Source organism: Nycticebus coucang, chromosome 18 (assembly GCF_027406575.1).
Source record: "Nycticebus coucang isolate mNycCou1 chromosome 18, mNycCou1.pri, whole genome shotgun sequence".
Taxonomy (NCBI): Eukaryota; Metazoa; Chordata; class Mammalia; order Primates; family Lorisidae; genus Nycticebus; species Nycticebus coucang.
The window spans coordinates 20,228,517-20,247,680 of record NC_069797.1 but is presented as its reverse complement, the minus strand read 5'-3'; the positions used below and the strand labels follow the sequence as shown (position 1 = coordinate 20,247,680).

Here is a 19,164-nt window from a genome sequence, read left to right as displayed (position 1 = left end):
TGGGGGTCACCACAACATGAGGAGCTGTATTAAAGGGTTAGGAAGGTTGAGAACCACTGCTTTATAGCCTCTTCTCTCCCTCCCAAGTCTACAAATGGCCCCAGACCCAAAAGGCCACAACTGAGCTCTTTTCCCTTCCTCTGAGCTGCATGGCAGGTCCAAAGCCAACTGTAGTCCCCATCAGTAACGACAGCCTCAGGCCCAATCCCTCCCTGGGGATTGGGGCACAGGGAGCAGCCGGATTTATGGCTATATTATATTTCTCAATTGATGCGCCACAGCAAACTTCATTGTCCTTAAGCATAGGATTTCTTGTTCTATGAGTTAGTACGATGAGGGGTATGATGAGGCTTAAAGGGAACAGTGCTGGCGGCAAGTTTTAGCCCAAACATATTTTCTATAGAGCAAAAAATGACAAAAATGTAAGCAAAACCAAGAATCTTATTTCTCCTGTATATGAAATGATTTATGTAAACAGCCCAACTAGCAGCTAATCGTCATGCAGCAAAATAACTATTGGTCATTAAATATGAGACAAATCAAGTTTTATTTGACAATAATATTAAATTGTATTAATTCTGGGATATCTGTTGTTTATGTAGTAAGATAACCTGCTCACACAGCAGAAAGGTGTTGAAGGTATGTGGCCCCCACTCCTGGAGCCTGGAGCAAGTCCTGATGGGGAGGACAGGGAGGAAAGGTACTGAGGACGGGAAGGAGGTGAGACAGGGTAGGGGCTGCCCCTGCCCACTTCTCTCAAGTCCTGAGCATCCCATGCTGGCAGTTCATGGACTCCAGTTAGCCCAGGACCTTCTGGGAGGGATGAATCAGGAAAAGAAGAGGGGCATTGTATGGAATACAGTTTCATGCTTCCTGGTTACTTTCTCCACCTCTATCAGTTCAAATCCTGGTCCTGCCCTGCACCCTGTCACCCTAGTCCACATTAGCTTCCAACTTTTCAAAACACCCAACCTTGCAGGTCTTTTGTTTGTTTGTTGCCTTTTTAAAAAACGATTTATTTTTTAGAGACAGATCTTGTTCTATCACCCAGGCTAGAGTGCAATAGTGTGATCACAGCTCACTGAAGCCTCAAACTTCTAGGCTTAAGTAAACCCCTCCCTTAGCCTCCTGAGTAGCTGGGACCGCAAGTGTGCCACTGTGCCTGGCTAATTTTTTTATTCTTTGTAGACAGGGGTTGGGTGTGTATGTGTGTGTGAGTCTCACACTGTTACTGAGGCTGGTCTCAAATTCCTGGCCTCAAGTAATCTTCCTGCTTCAGCTTCCCAAAGTTCTGGGATTACAGTCATGAGCCACTGCACCTGGCCCACTGTACTTGTCTGCTATTTCACTTAGCACAGCAGTTCTCAACCTGTGGGTCATGACCCCCTTGTACCAATGAAAATATATCCTGCATATCAGATACTTACATTACGACTCATAACAGTAGCAAAATTACAGTTATGAAGTAGCAATGAAAATAATTTTATGGTTGGGGGTCATCACCACAACACGAGAGCTGTATTAAAGGTCGTGGCATTGGGAGGCATTAGGAAGGCTGAGAACTGCTGACTTAGTATGATGTCCTCAAAGTTCATCCATCCAAATGTAGTATGTGACATTTTTTTCTTTTATAAGGCTGAATAGTATTCCACTGTATGTATGCACCACATTTTGTTTATCCATTCTTCTGTCAATGGACATTTAGGATGCTTCCACCTCTTGCCTATAGTGAATAGTACTGCTGTGAACATGGGTGTGCAAATATCTCTTCAAGATCCTGCTTCCAGTTTTTTGGGTATAAGTGGGACTGTCATATTATAGTTCTATTTTTAACATTTTGAGAAACCAACATACTATTTTCCATAGTGATTACACCATTTTCCAATCCCACCAGCAGCATGTTCCAATTTCAAAGTGGTGCGTTTTTATCTTGCATTTGTTTCACGACTCACGATGTTGAATACTTGTTCAGATGTTTCTGGTTCATTTAGAACCCCATTTTTATAAGGTGTCTTTTCTGGTCTTTTGTCAATTCTCCTAATAGCTTGTCTGGACGGGTTCTTTATACATACTAGACGTGAGCTCTTTATTGGTCATATTTGTTCCAAGTATCTTCTACTCTGTGGTTTCCTGACTTAGGATCACCAGGCTTTCCACTGGCCATGGGGGAGGGCCCAGAAGGCTGGGTGGCCCGAGGGGATGCCCATCCCTCATCTCCAGTCTCTTCCCTCTGGGGTAATGGGGGCTGGGGCGGCAACAGTAAGTGGTGCTGACTCTGCTTCTTTCATTTTGGCAACATGGCTGCAGCAGTGGCTGCCCTGGGAAATGGAGGGCAGTAAGGAAGAGGCACGCTGGGATTCTATTTCTCAGCCTAGCCGTTCTAAATTGAGGCTCTCATACGCCGTCATTTCCCAGGCCTCAGTCCCATCTCTCCCCCATCAGGCACTAAGCGACGCGAGGCCAGTCTCTTCTTCCTGTACTCTGGGATCTTGCCCAGGTGCTGGAACGGTGCCAAAGAACTCTGCACACAATGTGGGCCAGCCCAAAGAGTGTCAATGGGAGTTGGGAGTGGAGGCACTGGGGCCAACCTGACAGAGAAGGGGGTGGAGGATGAGGCATCTGAGCAGCCCCCTCTTACCCCGACAAAGGCAGTTCCTCCTTAGGAAGGTAGAATTGATGCTTCTCACCCCCTCAGTCTGGGTTGTGCCTCAGCTGGGGGAGGTGTGAGTGAGGAGCATTCTAGAGGCTGCAAGAATATCCCAAGGACTCCAAACAGGAGGAATCAGCGTTTAGAAAATGAGGCACTAATCCTGGCAGGGGGTTAAGGCTTTGCTGACAACTTCTCAATCCTTTAAGGATTCTCCTCAATTCCCTTCCACCTGTCCCCCCTATTTCAGAGCTGAATAAATGGAAGGTTAAATTTCATTCACTTCCTCTGGTTATTTAGCTAGAAGGAAACTGAGCTACTACTGAATTGAAGCCTGTTCTGTCTCCCAAGGATCTCAGATCCAGAAAGGGAGTCAAGAGAGCATTCTGTACCAGGTCTGACCATAGGTCAGTCATTAGTGCTGTTTCCAGAAGACCACGGGACTTGAGAGAGAGATACTGTGGGCCGGTGTGCTGGTGTGCCTGCGTCGGGGGGAGGGTGGTACCGAAGGAAAGAAAAGTCTCTTCTATGTTTCTACCACATGAGCCCCAGAGTGGAGGGGACTGAACCCCAGCCACAAAGCGTTCCCCAAGTCTTTGACAAAGTAAGGGGTAGGCACAGCCAAGGGTTGGGAGAGGCCCAAACCATACCCCAGCACATCGGAGCCTCAGATCTGCCTTCTAGAAAGGATTTCAGTCCGTGCTGGTGGTCAGGACTTTCAGAGGTCAACTCACCCATCCCTCTCCTTCTCCCGTGAGGAACCTGAGAGGCTCTGGGCTCATGCCTTCATCTCCCTAATGCCTGTTTCTTCCTCAGAGACCTGAGGCCCCAGAAACCATCCTGTTTCATCCTTTGCAAGACCCACAGGGGGATGGTGAATCAGCGTAGGGCCATTCCTTCCTGCACAGACTGCAAAGGTCTGGGAGCCGGGCTCAGAGGAGGCCGCCCAGGCCTTCCTGTCCAGTCTGGCACCAAGCCCACACTAGGGCAGAGCTCCGCTGAAAGTCATGATGGGCAGGCACAGGAGGGAGCAGAGGTCGGGTGCAGCCTGGGCTGGTGGGTCTGGGGCCCTCTGGGGTGGCGGGGAGAGGCCGCTCTTCTCTGGCTTGTAGCAGGGCGAGACCTCACACCTGGGGGGCACAATAGGTTCAGGGCTAAGGGCAGGGCCCATCCCTTCAGCTCCTTCTGGGCTTTGAGTGGAGAAGCAGAAATCGGCCCTCTCCCTGTCCTCCACTCCTTTCCCACCTGACCACACTCTGCAGGATCTTTCTCTCGTCCTGGTCCAGACACACAGCAAAGGGGCAGCTGTTGGAGCCGATAATCTGCACCTTGTCCACCTTGATCTGCAACGTGCTGATCTAGAAGGAAGGCCCGGTCAGCCCTGAAGCTCTGGCCACAAAGCTGCCAGCCCTCTGTAGTTCCTTCTCCCACAACTGCCCATTGGTCTGGGAGATGGGGCAGAGTTTAGCTGGCAGTTCTCCAGGCTTAGTGGCCAGGTCAGGGGAGGGGTTCAGAGGCCCCATCAGGCCCTGCCTTGCCTGTTCCTGAGTCTGAAAGAGGCAAAGACCTCACAGGTAGAGCCCCGGGTTCCCTGACACAAAGCCTGCTTGGCCTCAGACTTAGAGCTCTCCTAGTGCCCACCCCATAGCCCTTCCACATACTCATCCTGTCATGGGCATCCCTCCCTCCCTGACACTCCCAAAACTCCACACCTGTGTACCCCCCAAACCACACCTCTCACCCTGCTTCTCTCCCACCCACAGGCCCCACTGCAGACTCCCCTCCTTTCTCTCTTTCTCACACACACACGCGTGGAACTCTGCCTCACATACACAAACACACATATGCACACATGTGCACATGCACGCTCTAGTAAGTCTCCCGAGGGTGTGGCTGGAAGGAGAGGGAAGCCCTTACCTGGTTAAAGCCCTTCTTGGATTTCGGGTTCTGCCTTTTCACCACTTCTGTCAGGTTTAGCGTCAGGGCCTCCGTGCTGGAGTCTGAAGAACAATGGGGGCTCAGCCTAGGCTCAGAGAACCTCCCTGCCCAGTCCCCAAGCCTGCCTACCCTACTCACCCAGCTCCTCCGGCTTCTGGCAGGCCTTGCTGAGGTTGACAGAGGTGCAGACTTTCTCCAGGTTGCTCCAGCGACTCCGTCCACTGATGGCCCCCTGGAAACACGGCACAGCCAGATCCTCTCAGCACAGAAGCACCCAGGCCTACCGCCTTTTCTTTGAAGACCCACCAGTGCCAGGGTGCTGCCTACAGCCAGCACATCCCCCAGGAAGCTCCCTATCATTAACCAGAGCCCCTGTACCACCCTGAATAGACCTGGGTGACTCCAGGACACTGGTGTGGTCCAGGGGTCAGCTTCTATGACCAGGGCATGAGAGCTAGGAGCACCTGAAGGGGTCGTCTTGAGGGTCTCCTGCCAGGCCCGGATTGAGGAATGGTCAGCCCATAAGCATATCATTTCTGTACCAGCTATACCGGAGCCCCCTCTTTGAGACCTTATCTGAGTGCCTCCTTCATCAGGGACCTCCAGGTTGCAAAACACAAGAACATTTCTCAGTCCTTGCTTGACGTGGCAGACCTTGCTTGATGCTGTTCATCATCCTCCCTTGCTTGAGAAATTCTCCTGGGCTTTCTCGATGGTGTACATCTGGCTTCCCCACCCCCCACCCCCAGCTGGAGCCTCTCTACTTTGCGGATCATCTGTGTCTGCACACCATTACGCGATGAAGGCCCTCCAGACTCTCTCCTAGGTCTTCTGCTCTTTGTGACCCCTACTTTCTCACCCATGCTCTTTTTCCATTACCATCTATACACCCATCTACATATTTCATCTCTGGGTCAGCCTCATTCAATCAACTGCCTATTCTGACTTTCTCCTTTTACCTCTCAAACTCAATATGTCCCAAACCAAACTCATGAGCTTTCCCCACTGAACCTGGGCCTCTTCCCATGTTCCCCACCTGAGAGGATGGTACTGCCAGTCATGGAAGACTGGGACTCAGGACTTTGGGTCTCTCCTTTTTTAATCCATCCCTAAGCTCTGCTGGTCACCTAACTCACATCTACCTTCCATTTCTTTTCTCTGCCACCATGACCCTAGTGCAGGTAGCTGCCTCATTTCCCTTCTGGACCAATCACAATAGCTGCTACGTGGCCTTCTTGTATCACCTGTCGGCCCTTCCAATCTGTGCTCCCACAGAGCTTCCAGACCTCAAATCTGATCATATCTCATGCATTCCCAGCCCCACTGCAAACTTAAGCTCCTTTAATGAATACACATTGTTCTTAGGACAAGGACAAAATTCCTCTCATTGCAGTCAAGGCCTGTGGCATGCTGGCTTCCATATTTCTTTAGTTTTACCTCATCACCATGTACCCCCTCTCCCTCTCTGCTCCAGCCCCTCTAGTCTTTTCTTGGTGCCCTTTCATGGTCACATTCTTTCCTACCACAGGGCCTTTGCACATGCCATTCCTGCTGCCTGAAGAGTGCATCCTTCTCTTCTCAGCCTCAGTAACTCCTGCAATATTAACTCACTATCCCTTCTCAAGAAGCCTTCTCTAACTCTCCTGACTGGGTTGAATATGCCACTTAGGTACAGCGCCGTGCTTCCCCCCTTCATCTGTTTGTCATAGCTGTAACTGGAAATCTTGTGGGGTCATCTAACCAATGCCTACGACACCATGTAAATAGCACCCAATCTGTCCTTTGTTCACTCTTTTGAACATTCCAGTGCCTAGAATAGTGTTGGGGCCATAGAAGATGTTTAACACCTGGTACATAGCATTTGGTGAGGGTCAGTAGTTCCCTGCCCATCTCCTTGACCACCAGATGTAAAAGAGCCCCCAACATCATTACTCATCTGCCCCTTTATTGCCTTGTTATCACTCACCTCTCTGAAATTATTTTGGCTGTTTATTTGGCTCCTTGTTTCTTGTCTCTCTCCCTCCTCTAGGTTAAAGGAGAGCTGAGCTTTCCCTGATGAACTATTTTTCCTGCCCAGTACACAGATGGCATGAGGAGGTACTAAATAAATATCTCTGGAATGGCCCAAGGAAAGAAGGAAAGAAGGAGGACTCCCACCTGTAAGGCCAAGCCTTTCTCAGCCTGTACCCTGATGGGACCTGTTCAGAACCTTATGTCTCCTGGTGTCTCCTGGACATCCTTCCTCCTTCCTACAACCCTCCACACTCCCTTCTCACACGATCCCACCTTGCATGCGCCACCCAGACCACGAGCCCCACAGACCCTCACGGGCCTCTCGGAGGCCCCCTCCCTCTCCCCTGCAGGCCCAGCAGACTCCTGCTCCTGACTCTTCAGAGAAGCTGCTGAGTGCATTCAGGTAAGAACAGAAAACACATGGAGAGGGAGACTTCGGAGGGCAAGGGGCAGAGAGATGTCCACTCCCTCCATGCCCCTCTTCTCTCAGTACCCTGGGGAGCCTTCTGAGACTTTCTAGCTTAAAGACTGGGGCCCAGAAACACATGAGTCCAGCTCTGTGGAGGCCCAAGCTCTGGTGGAGGAAAGATTAGCGTTTGGTTTACCTTGCTGTAAATTATCTGTAGTGTTAGAGGGACGGCTTCCCGGTCGCCATCTATGCCGAGTCGCTTGCTGCCTGGACCTGTGCGGCACACGCAGACCATTCACTCCCTCCCACTTCCAGTGCACAGCACAGACCCCGGAGCCCCGCCTTCCCGGAGCCCCGCCCCAGGGCCCTGCCCACTCGAGTCGCCCCGCCTCCCAGGTCGCCCCGCCTCCCCGCCAATCTCCTGGGTTCGGGTAGGACCCACCGGAAGCTTTGATGGCGCGTGTGGCCGCAGAGTGACCCAGCTCCAAGGAGTGGATGAAGATCTCTGTCGTCTTCTCCCCCGTGATGAAGGTCAGCTGGAGAGGACAGGGGCGAGTGCGTCAGTGTGAACCTCCCCTCTGGCTTCTCCAGCAGAGGGCGGCAGGCTGCCAAGTGGTGGCGGGAGTGGGGAGTTGGGGGTGCTGCGAGCCCAGCAGGGCACGGGCTGGGACGCAGCCCTGGGTCTGCAGTAGGTCCGTGGGAAAGCACAGACGTGGGCGTGGGAGGTGGGTCTTACCTCCGTCTGGTAGACCTGCAGAAGCACCGGCCTGGCAGCGAAGCGACAGTAGTACAGCAGCATGTCCGCCAGGATGGGCAGCTGCGCCGGGGAGCCATCCAGGGGCCGGGCTTCCGCCTTCAGGGACTGCTGTGGAGGGTAGGGCAGCCAAGACCGAGGGTCAGATGGGTAGAGGGCAGAGAAGAAGAAAATAGGGGAGGAGGAGAGGCAGAGATGCGCACTCGCATGCAGAGGTGGAGAGAAGATAGGGGGGCAGATGGACCAGGGAGGCACGCTGAGATGGAAGCAGGAAACTGAGGAGGGGCCACAGCTGGCCAGTACCTTCCCCACCTGACCCATGGGCCTCCGGGGAGCCTTCTGACCCCGCTAGATGAGGCCAGGAACTGAGGAAGTGGCTGAAATCTGAGATCCCTTGCACCCTTTGCAGAGCCTCCTATAACACAGAGATTCCAGCACTTGCCCCCAGTGTCCTATGTTGAAACTAAGGCCTACTTCTCACCCATCCTCTCTGCTCTTGTCCAAGTGAACCCTGGTCCTCCATGAGGGTCTCAAATTAGATTGAGGCTGGATGACTGCAGCTAGCAGGCCCTTTCTGCCGACACTAGGGGCCACTTACCTGGCACAGGACTTCAGGGGGCAGGTGCATGAGGCCCAGCACATTGCGCTCGTACCAGGGGTCGAGCATACCGAGGTAGTGGGAGATGTCATTGGTGCTTTCCTCCCATGGGGCTGTGCCCAGCTCCTGGGGAAAAGATGAGGATCATTCCCAGCCACCTAGGAGGTCTGCCCATCCTAGCTCCAAGGCCCAGGACAGCACCTGCAGCCTCAAGCTGAGGTCCTTCCTGCCCTTGGATGACAACTTTCAGCCTTTGTCATGTGGCAAAATGTCATACCCAAATGCAGGGCAGGGACCTGAGAGTGAGAACCAGGCAGGAGGAGGTGTCCTGTGAACACAGGTAATTACTTTTGATGACTTCTGTCTGACCAGCTCCCTTGGGTAGCTAGAACTTGCTCATGCCCACTCTATTTTCCCACCCCATTTTGGCCCAGGCTGAGGACATACTGCAGGGCTGAGGTGCCTCGGGGAGTCTGTGTGGAGTGGGGGTGTCTGGTTCAGAGAGGCTGGATAGGCACCAGAGCTGGTCCCATGGCCTCGCTTCACAGGCACATAGAAGAACTGAAGCTTGAAGAACCGCGTGAGGAGTGGGTGATTGTTCTCTAGCCGCCTGGGAAAAAGAAGATGGTGAGATGGGAACCCTTGGTCCCTCTCAGACCTTAAGCCTCAGGTCCAGATAACACCAGCACAACCCCACTACACAGGGCAGAGTGATGCCACCCCCCATGGCTCTTACCGAAGTTTGCTATATGCCCGAGCTACCTTCCCTGAAATGCGATCAGAGCCAAAGACCACAACACGCAGCGTGGAAGCCTTGGGGTCCTCATCCCCACTCAGGAAGGGACGCCGGCGCTGGTGGCGTGAAGCAGGGGCCAGGAGCCAACTGGAGAGCTGGGTGCTGAGCTTGGGCTGGGGCAGGGAGTGGGAGCGCTGAGCCCGGGAGCGGAGTGGCTCCAGGCCATCCAGGGGGCTGCAGAGGCTCCCTGCCCGCCGCAGGGGCAGGGCCGTATCCGAGCTGCCCTCCAGGCTCCGAGAGTCCCTCCGCAGAACCAGCTGGCTAGTGCTCTTGAAGAGTTTATAGATCCTGTTGAACTTCTGCCCGGGCCTGTGGTAGCCCCGGCGTTCCTGGCTGCCAGGCCTTCCCAGCCACTCGGGGGGGCTCTCCTCACTGTCCTCCACGTAGCCACTGTCCATGCCATCTGAGAGGCCTGACAAAAAGGAGGTCAGCAACTGGCGGGAGAGGGCTGGCCCTGAGGCCTGGGAAGAGGCAAGGGACAGGGTGGAGTCCCGGGATGCCAGAGAGCTTGTGGAAAGCAGGGAGTCCCTCTCAGCACAATGTCCGTCGGTTTCCAAGTCCTCCTCCTCTTCTTCCTCCTCTTCATCATCCCCCAGGATCCCTGGCTGGAGCAGCTCCTGTTCCTTGAGCAGAATTTCCTGCAGGATGTCTGCGGGAAGCAAGGGGCAGCGCTGTCAGGATCCCCTTCTGTGTATCTTCACAGCAGGGACAGGCTTAGGCAGACTGGTCTCCAGGCAGAGCAGAAGTGGGCTCAGGGCAGCCAGGGACTCCCAGCACTGTGCCCTGCTGTGCTTAGCCTGGGGGGAAGCGGGCAGCTGTACAGAACTAGGAAGATAGCCAGGCAGTGGGGCCCCACCCGTTCCTTACCGAAGCTGTCCTGGTTCCAGCTGTAGGTGTAGCACCTGGCCACAGGGATGGGGATGGTGTGGAGCTTCCCAGGTTTTCCTGTGTCTGTAAGAACAGGAAAGGTGAGGCAAGGGGGCTGGGGAGGAGGCCTTGGAGATCGGCCAGCACAGTCCCCTTGTGTCAGAGAAGGCTCCAGTTGGAAAAGAACTTTTCAATGATACACAGCTGGGCAGGTGGAGGCTGAGCTAGGCCTGTACGCCTGGCTTCTAGCCAGAGGGCCCTTCCTCTAAGCACATCTCAGAAATGCCATGCCCTTTACAAGTTGCATGAATGTGGCCAAGTCACAACCTCTGAGCCTCATTTTACAGTATCCAAATGGGAAAATAATAGTATTAGCCCATAAGGTTTTGTAAATAATATTGTAACAGGGACTGATGATTGCTTCTCATGATCAGTGCTTCCTTCCATAGCAACAGAGCTGTAGAGAGGACATTTCCTGGGTGCCTTTAGGACAAGATTAGGCCATGTGACCAAGGTGGCTTCAAGGGGATATATGCAAAGTGATGTGGCAGCTTTGGCATTACCTCCAACAAGAAAGCCAAGCCCTTGTGCTCAGTGAGCACTCCTTTCCTCTTCCCACAAGCCTTCAACAGTGATGGCAACCCTGATCCTACACACAGGGACCATGCCCCAGGAGATGCTGGAGCGACAAGATGCTGAAGCCCCTGGGCCCGGAATGACTGTGGAGCACAGGAGCTGGGCCCAGCTGGCCTGCACACCTGCAGAGCTACAACAGGAGATGGGGAAAGTGGGCCAAGCCCCCACCCTCCCAAGAGCCAAGAGCCTCACCCAACACCCCAGCGAAGCCAGCCTTTTCTCCCACTGCCTGCAGCTTGGTCCTGAGCCACCGCCGGGCCTCTGCAGCATCCCCGATGCCAGACGCCAGCTCCTGCACCTCGGCAGTCTCAGTGAAGATGTCCTCAAGCTCTGCCAGGGTCTTGGCCTGAAAGCCCAGGAGGAGAGAAGGTTTGCTCCTGTACTGTGGTACAGAGAAGGTTTGTTCGCTGCCTGGTGCAGTTCCTAAGGTCTTGCTAAGAGCAGCAGTGACCAGACCCCTCCTGGCCTCGTCTCCTACCTCTTCCTGCAGCTGGTCAGGGAGTCAGCCCTCCCCTTTGACCACCATTCTCAAGAAAGGATCAGGAGAGACAGGCCCAGCCCCACACAGTTGGGAGGGATTCAGAGTGCCTCACTGCCCCTCCAAAGAGGGAAAGGGCTGTCCAGGGCAACACAGCTGACCTGTCACGGAGCCAGGACTAGATGCCAGGTCTTCAGTCCAAAGCTCATTCCTGTTTCCATGGCATGTGCCATCCTCTGAGGCACCCACTGCCCAGCGGACCATCTAGCTCTGGTCAGGGTCCAGCACTCCAGAAAACCCCTTGGGAAAGGCAATCCTCCAGCCACCCCCCTGCCGTGTCCCTCAGCATGAGGAGGACCAGTGTACCCCAGCAACTGTGGCCAAGATGGAGGAGATGAGGGCCCAGGTACATACCTGCAGCCTGCATTGCAGGCCTGGGAGGTCACAGTAGGCCCCAAAGGTGGCCTGGAAGGCATGCAGGAGCAGGGTGATGTAGGTGCTGTGGGGCGAGTGCCCCGGTGCACTCAGCTTGTCGGCCACGGCGAGGAACTCACCCTGTACCTCCACAGGGTTCAGCAGCAGCACAGTGCTGGGGGCACAGAGGACAGCTGTAGCACCTGGGAGTGGCCAGCACACCAGGGTGCAGCCACACATCACGCCCGCTGGCACTCAGGTCCACTGAGGTGGGCCTTCTCTCAGCCCAGGCGGGGCCTGAGGAAGGATAGCAGGAGGCCAGGACAGAGGTGGGCAGCTCCGGGCCCCAGTCCTGGGCAAGCTTGGGGTCTAAGTACTTTTCAACTGGTGTTTTCAACAACCTTTTCAAAAGTTGAACTTAATTTTTAAAAATAAATTTTACCTTAACTTTTACATTAACATTTTTTCCTACAGAACATCTGAATGGATGCAAACTTCCTCAAGGGAGGACCATATTTTAGGTGGGATGACATGAAGCCAGGAGACCATTTTTAAGGGGTCCAGGGAGCAAGGAAGCTACATGTTCTCATGCAGTGTGGCCTGGGGTGAGTGGGGCCTAAAATTCCTCAGAGCACAGGAGCTGCAACTGCCCAGAGGAAGGGATGCCAAGTCGGGGCTGCGTCTTATTCTGCCTAGAGGGGACATCTTTTCTAATTAGTCCAACGCCATCATGCTGGCTAGCATCGGGCTGGGGTTGTGTGGCCAGCTGCTCTTCCTCCCTTCTTGATGAATGCTGGGAGTCCCTCTTGGTGCCAGTAATTAAGTCTATTATGGAAACTTTTAAACGTCCTTCAAATAGAAAGAGAACCGTGAACCCTGAGGTGCTGATGGCTCAGCTAACAGTTAATAACAGCGCATAGTCATTCTCACTTCACCCATGCCAACCCCCACCATGACATCACAGTGCACATCACTGCACTGCTCTCTCACAGCCCCAAGCTGTGTTCAAACCCAGTGAGACACAGCAGCACCACGTAGACAGCACTCCCTCTGGGCATACTGAGCCTCTCTGCCTTGCTAAGCGAGTTCACTCCTTCCATGCACAGACATGCGCTAAACATGACTGTGTGCAGGGCGAGACCAGCCAAGCCCCTGCCTTCACCAGCTTGTGTGATTTCTCTGCCCCAAAAGTCAGGCCAGCCGTGGTGGCTCATGCCTGTAATTCTAGCATTCTGGGAGACCGAGGCAGAAGGATAGCTTGAGCTCAGGAAGTTGAGAGCAGCCTGAGCAAGTGTGAGACCTCATCTCTACTAAAAGTAGAAAAATTAGCCAGTCATTGTGGTGGGCACCTGTAATCCCAGCTACTCAAGAGGCTGAGGCTGAAGATTGCTTGAGCCCAAGAGTGAGGTTGCTGTGCACTAGGCTGAGGCCAGGGCATGCTAGCCTGGGCAACCGAGTGAGACCGTCTCAAAAAGAGAACTTAGCATCTTTCCTAATGTATAGATAAGGAAAGTGAGACCCTCTCTAGACCCTTGGTTCTTCTTACTAACCTCTCTGTGCCTCAGTCACCTAATCTGAAAAATCCCTTCCTCACTGGGATAACAGGAGGATTTAAATGAGGTTACCTAAAAGGGGTTAGTGATTGCTTACCAGCCTGCCTGCCTCAGCCCTGAGTATCCCTCAGATACTTTAGTGGGTGTCTGTCTCTCACTAAACTACAACACCTTCATGCCCTTTCTGTCTCTTTCCACACCTACCCACAGGCTTGCTAGTTTTTGTCTAGAAGGAACTCTGGAAGTGAGCCCTTGAGGCTGGCCCATGAAGTCTGGAGTTCTTGGGCTCCCGATATGTCAAGGCATGACATCACTGCCAGGCTCCAAGACTTCCAGAGGGTCCCCAGAATGGGCACCTCCTCTCTAGAGCTTTATAGACTGTAGGTCAGGACCCAGGAGTAGGCAATGAAATAAATGTGAGGAGGCACAACCAGAATTTGCATCTTAAATGAAATAGAATAGGACAGGGCTCATCCTATATAGTAGGCATAAGTTTCATTCCATGAAACTTGGTTCAGGGGTGTGTGCATGCAGATGTGTGTACTAGGCTGTCATATAAAATGTATTTGTAATTGTAGGTCCTGGTCAAAAAGTGTTTGGAAACACTGTTTTAGTAACAGGCAGAAAGACACTATGGAAAGAACATGGGCTTTTGAGTAAGACCAAGGTTCAAATCCTAGCTCAGACACTTACTACCCTGTTTGCCCGAAAATAAGACATCCTCCAAAAATAAGACCTACTTACAGGAAAGATAAGACGTCCCCTGAAAATAAGACCTAGCGCACCTTTGGGAGCACACCTTAAAATAAGACACTGTCTTATTTTGGGGGAAACAGGGTAGCTGTGTGACCTTGGAGAAGTTACCTGGCCTCTCTGACTTCCACTTTCTCATCTGAAAAGTTTGGATAAAGTGAGGTAATGTGTGCCTACCACCTGGCACAATTGATGCAGGCTCCTTTAAGAATCTAATGGAAAACCTTCAGCCTAAAACAGCACCTATACCTCCCCACTCCCGTTTATCACTCCCCCCCCACCCAGCACTCACACGGTGGAACTGCGGTGACTCCGGATGGGCAGGCCCTGCTCAGCCCTCACCAGTCGCTGATAGGAGATTCCTGTGGGCCAACAACAAAAAAGAATTCATGGGCTTCTCTGTCCCTTCAGCATCATATCCTCATGCCTCGGGACGAGCCAGACACTGGGTGATCAGGTTGGAAGTTTCTTCATGAGGCTCAGAAGAACGCTGGGCAGGAGAGCTGCTATTTAAACCCTCCAAGGGATGCAGGGTTAGAGCCCAGGCTAGATGCCTGAGCTCTAGTCTGGCTCTTCTGCGTGTCCTTGGGCAGGTCACGTATCTCTGGGCCTCAGTTTCTCCCATAACGGGCAGATTAGATTGTGGCCTCCGAGGCCATTAGCAGTCTGTGATTTCCAGGCCCTGTCTCAGCTGGACTGGCCAAGTTTTGCTCTTTAGAGACTGGGAGGCAGAGCACGGTGGGAGGGGACCCCAGGACCAGGAGGCTGCCAATCTGTTGTCACTGATTGCCTCTTGGGATCCTGGGTACCTTCCCCTAGTGGCTGTGCCAGGTGCCCTCAGCCCATCCACTCAGCCTCAGATCCAATCACTGGAAAGCTTCTAATCTCCTCTAGCACCTCTGCGTCTCTGTCTGGCATCCCGCACCCACTGGGGGCCTGTGGTTTTGTCATCACTGCTCAGAGGGAACTGTACCCCCAGACCCCCTCCCAGCCTGCATCCCCTTCCTCTCTGGCCTCTCCCCCTCTATGTCTCCTCTGAATTCAAAATGCTGAGAAGAAACAAATCAGAAGTTTTCCCTTTTTTCCTGCAACCTGACACAGTTCTGTAGCTGGAAAGCAGCCCACTTACGCATTCAGGTCTAAACAAGAATTCCCACTTCTCAGGCACCAGGGCAGACACGGTTTGGTGCAGCAGGCTGCCTTCTCTTCAGAGCCCAGAAATAGTCTCTTGGGGAGCAGGGCCACTGTGGACTGGGGTGAAGCTGGGAGCTAGAAGGATGTCCCCACAGAAATGCAAGCCCAGGCTGGGAGTTTATAGATAGCTAGATACACAAAGGCTGTGGTTTTTGTTTAATAAATGGAAGAAAATTACCAGATTATGCTGCTGTAACTTCGAACCTAATTGGTTTGATTTTTAGCCTTTTGTGTGACATTTTTGATGTCACCATAACAGTTTGGAAGTTAATATCACATCTATTTTGCTAGGAAATTGCCTGAAACATTGGCTGTTACTATCAGGGCTTGGGACACCATCTGGTGGCCACTGAGAGGCATTACAGAAAAAAGAGCCCTTAGCCTCATCCACCCTGCATACTAATACTGTAGCTACCTAGAGGACACAGTGGAAACCCCAGCCTACCTAACTCCAAACACACACGTGCAAGATCTCCTGACCTTATTTCTCTTTTCTTTAGCTATTTCTTGTTTTCTAATGGGTAACCCTCACCATGCCGACTCCATTTCTTCACTGCCGTTTGGGCTCTGTTGACCCTGGACATGCAGCGGGTCACACTCCAGGAGCAGAAGGCTGTGACGTCACTGTCCCTCTGCATCAAACACTCAGCAGTGGGCTTCCAACCCCACCGGCTTCTGAAACTCTTCTCCGGAAGTTTAACCAGTGTTTTCTTCCGTCTCAAATCCCAACAGCTCAACCTTACCATCAATCTTCTTGAATTTGTGTCTTAGAGTGTTTGATACTGTTGACAACTCTCTCCTTGAAGCTCACTCATCTCCTTTAGTCTCCACACAAGGAACAGTCTCTAGCACCTACCCCTGTGTGTCTTGGGATACCCCACCTGTCCCGTTTTGGGACTGCAGTACAGTTAGAGCTAGGGGACATTTAGGAGGACATCTGTGCCTCTTGGCACACCCTGACTGAGAGGGAGCTATTTTCAGAGTTGGTTGGCCAGCACTAAACATCCAAGATACGGAGCATACAATCATCAAATAAAACTGTCCATCCCAACCCTGAAGATACCATTAAAACCCCCTCCTTGGCCTCCCTTAGTAATGGACTCCACTACTTAGCATGGGCCATGGGGTTAGGGGGTAATGGACTGATGGGCAGGGGCCTGAGCTGGGAACAAATTAGAAAAGACTGTAATATAGATGGGGCTTTGAGCCTATAATTTTTTTTTTTTTTTTTTAGATAAGAGTCTCACTCCCGGGTAAAGTGCCGTAGTGTTGTCATAGCTCACAACCTCAAATTCTTGGGCTCAAGAGATCCTCTTGTCTCAGCTCCCCAGTAGCTGGGACTACAGGCACCTGCCACAGTACCAGGCTATTTTTAGAAATGGGGTCTCACTCTTGCTCAGGCTGGTTTCAAACTCTTGAGCTCAGCCCATCCATCTGCATTGGCCTCTCAGAGTGCTAGGATTACAGGCTTGAGCAACCTAACCCTGCTATGAGCCTATAAACTTTTGTACAGATTCCTTTGAACCAGGCTTAGAAATTGTCTGTTGAGACCTATTTGCTGGTGAACACTGTGAGTCTGGAAATGTCTCCCAGTACTCTACAAGCTGATGAGCCTTAGTTTTCATTACTTTACGTGGGGGTGCCAGGGAGGCCATGACTACTAAGTAGGGTGTGGTATTAGCCCCAGCACCACCCCTGTCTCCACACTACACTCCCAGCACAGGGACGAGGCAATCAGGGAACCTTGGGTCAACAGACCCCTCTCTCCCTTTGTGTTTAGATCACACTCTTTCTTGGTCACTTTAGCAGATGGGAACTGCTTTCTAGGATTGGCTTCTTAAACCGAGACTGGTTCAGGTGCTAAAGAAAAATCTTGTTCCTGTGCCAGGTTGTAGCAAGTAGAAAACCAAGAGAAGCCACCCACACGGGGCAAAGAAAAGGTATTATTGTACTGGTGGGATGGGGTGGGGAGCAAGCGGTCACAGTGAAGGTCACACTCCTTGCCTGGGCAGTCAAGACCCTTCACAGTCGAGCCTGTGTACCTATCTAAGCTTCTGCCCTTTTAAAAAGTTGCAAATAGATGGGCGTTCTGCACAGAACAGGCTACTTGGACTGATGAAGACCAAGGACACATGAAAACCACTACTTCTGCCATCAGTTTGATACCATCAAGCTCTGGTATTGAATTAACAGCACCCTTACAGATGTGCCCACACTGAGGATGCTGTGAGGTACGAGGCAGGCAGCAACCATGTTTTGGCTCAGTTTCCTTTTACAAGGCAAACACCAAGATTCTACGGAGTCTGGGGTGAAGCAGGGCTCAGTCCTACCTGTGCTGCTATCCTAAAATGAGACGATGTGGGGTCATCGCTCTGCGCCATCTGTGGGTACTGTCAACTCACGGGAGCCGGTTTGAGTCTGAGCCATGGGATGCCCTGACGTAGACACCAGCATCACCCTCCCAGCAGCTGTTTCTCTTGTGCTTTCCTCCCCACCAGCGCTCCCACGAGCAGCCCCTTCTGCTCCCTGTCTCTGGGGAGACTTGTGTCTTCTGGGTGGGAAGGTCAATCAACAGAGGAGGAGAGGACCTACCATGAAGGCTGGGAGTCTGGGACCAGAGAGGTTGCAGGGCAAGAAGGGATGAGGTGAGCAAGGCCAGAGGGCAGTACTGCTGGGGAGGAAAGACCTCCACGCAGGCAGAGTGGATTTCCGAGTTCTTGGAATCCACAGGCCAGTGATAACAAAAGACACACCGCTCTGAACAAGTGCAGTGACCCTGCAGAAATGCCCGTGGGATGAGATCGCCAGCTTTCCAGAGCCACCCATGAGGAGACCTGCCACACCAGCCCTCTTACCACCCTACCAGGCCCAATTCATGCTTCCCAGGTCACTCTGACAAGTAAGTTATGTATGGCAGAGACTTCTAGGCATCTACCAATACCCGTCCCCACTTCTTTTTTTTAATGAAACACTGGGCAATGTAGCCCTTGATAAGTTACATTTCACAGCCTCCCTGCAGAAGGTATTGGGCATGCAGCCCTCCTCATTTCCTTCTCTTTGCTAACAACGGCCAGAGCTCCAACAGTCATCTTAGACCATGGAGCGATTTTGAGGATGCTACCTCCTGCTAAGGATGGTGGGGTAGAAAGATGGGAACACTGGGCTAGGGTGTCATGGGGCCACCACGCCAGCGATGGACTATATTCTTCCAAGGTGTGTATGTGTGTGCAACAGAAAAATAAACCCCTATAAGTTTAAGCCACTGTTTTTTTTTGGGGGGGGGAGGCTTTCTGTTACAGGCAGCCAGATCTGTCATAACTAAACACACCCTGTGATTTCCTTAACACCTGCCCTCCACTCCTTCCCCTAAATGTCTCCCTCTCTAGTCAATGTTGTTTGACATTCTTTCAGGGGTTATAAATCTTTCATTCCATAATCAGAGACAAAAACTATAAAATGAAAATGTCTGATTGATAATTTCCCAAGAGAAATCTATTGCCACTGAAGAGTATTCAGAATTCACCCACTACCAGTTGATGGACAAAACTGACCTCACCCAGGTTTGTTTCTTATTTGACAGGAGGTTGAGGGTAGGAAGGTACCAAGACTCTGAAAGGGAAAGGGGCAGGAGCAAATCCCTCCTGCGGAAAAGTGCTTACAAAAAGACAGCCAGGACAGCCCAGGGTCCCCCAATCTGCACGGTCATCTGTCAGAGCCTCCTGGTAGGAACACAGCTTTATGCAAGTATGAAAAGAAGAGAAGAATATGGTTTTTAGAATTGAATGGACCTGCGTTCAGGTGGTAAGAGCTCTTGTTAGCCATGCGATTGAGGGCAAACTACTTAACTGTCTAGCCTTCAATTTAAGCATCTGAAAAATGGGAATAATAGTAACTACCCAGAGAGATGTTCTGAGGGACAGGTGGGACCAACCCTTGGCTGTGATTAATAAAGCACAAGCACACAATGAATGCAACCCTCACGTCACTGCCATCCTCATCCTCACCAATAATCACAACCTCCTTTGACAGGGAAGCTCAGGGAACTTAAGTAACTTACCCAAGGTCATCAGCTAATAAATGACAGAGTATAAGTCTTTGTCATATTAAAGCCCGT

The 19,164-nt window shown here is 52.1% G+C and overlaps 1 protein-coding gene across 1 annotated transcript in view; it reads right to left on the bottom strand.

Moving 5' to 3' along the window:
* Nucleotides 1-295: 295 nt before the first annotated feature.
* Nucleotides 296-19,164, bottom strand: part of PIK3R5 (phosphoinositide-3-kinase regulatory subunit 5) — a 98,612-nt gene continuing 79,743 nt past the window's right edge. The window contains exons 6-19 of the mRNA XM_053569474.1: nucleotides 14,149-14,218; nucleotides 11,551-11,725; nucleotides 10,851-11,004; nucleotides 10,023-10,106; nucleotides 9,096-9,804; nucleotides 8,807-8,969; nucleotides 8,360-8,485; nucleotides 7,744-7,872; nucleotides 7,450-7,543; nucleotides 7,204-7,280; nucleotides 4,724-4,817; nucleotides 4,565-4,647; nucleotides 3,893-4,005; nucleotides 296-3,777 (exon numbers count right to left, since the gene is read on the bottom strand). Of these exons, the coding sequence (XP_053425449.1) occupies nucleotides 3,630-3,777; nucleotides 3,893-4,005; nucleotides 4,565-4,647; nucleotides 4,724-4,817; nucleotides 7,204-7,280; nucleotides 7,450-7,543; nucleotides 7,744-7,872; nucleotides 8,360-8,485; nucleotides 8,807-8,969; nucleotides 9,096-9,804; nucleotides 10,023-10,106; nucleotides 10,851-11,004; nucleotides 11,551-11,725; nucleotides 14,149-14,218 (2,219 nt within the window). The 3' untranslated portion in view covers nucleotides 296-3,629. The remainder of the gene's footprint in view (nucleotides 3,778-3,892; nucleotides 4,006-4,564; nucleotides 4,648-4,723; nucleotides 4,818-7,203; nucleotides 7,281-7,449; nucleotides 7,544-7,743; nucleotides 7,873-8,359; nucleotides 8,486-8,806; nucleotides 8,970-9,095; nucleotides 9,805-10,022; nucleotides 10,107-10,850; nucleotides 11,005-11,550; nucleotides 11,726-14,148; nucleotides 14,219-19,164) is intronic.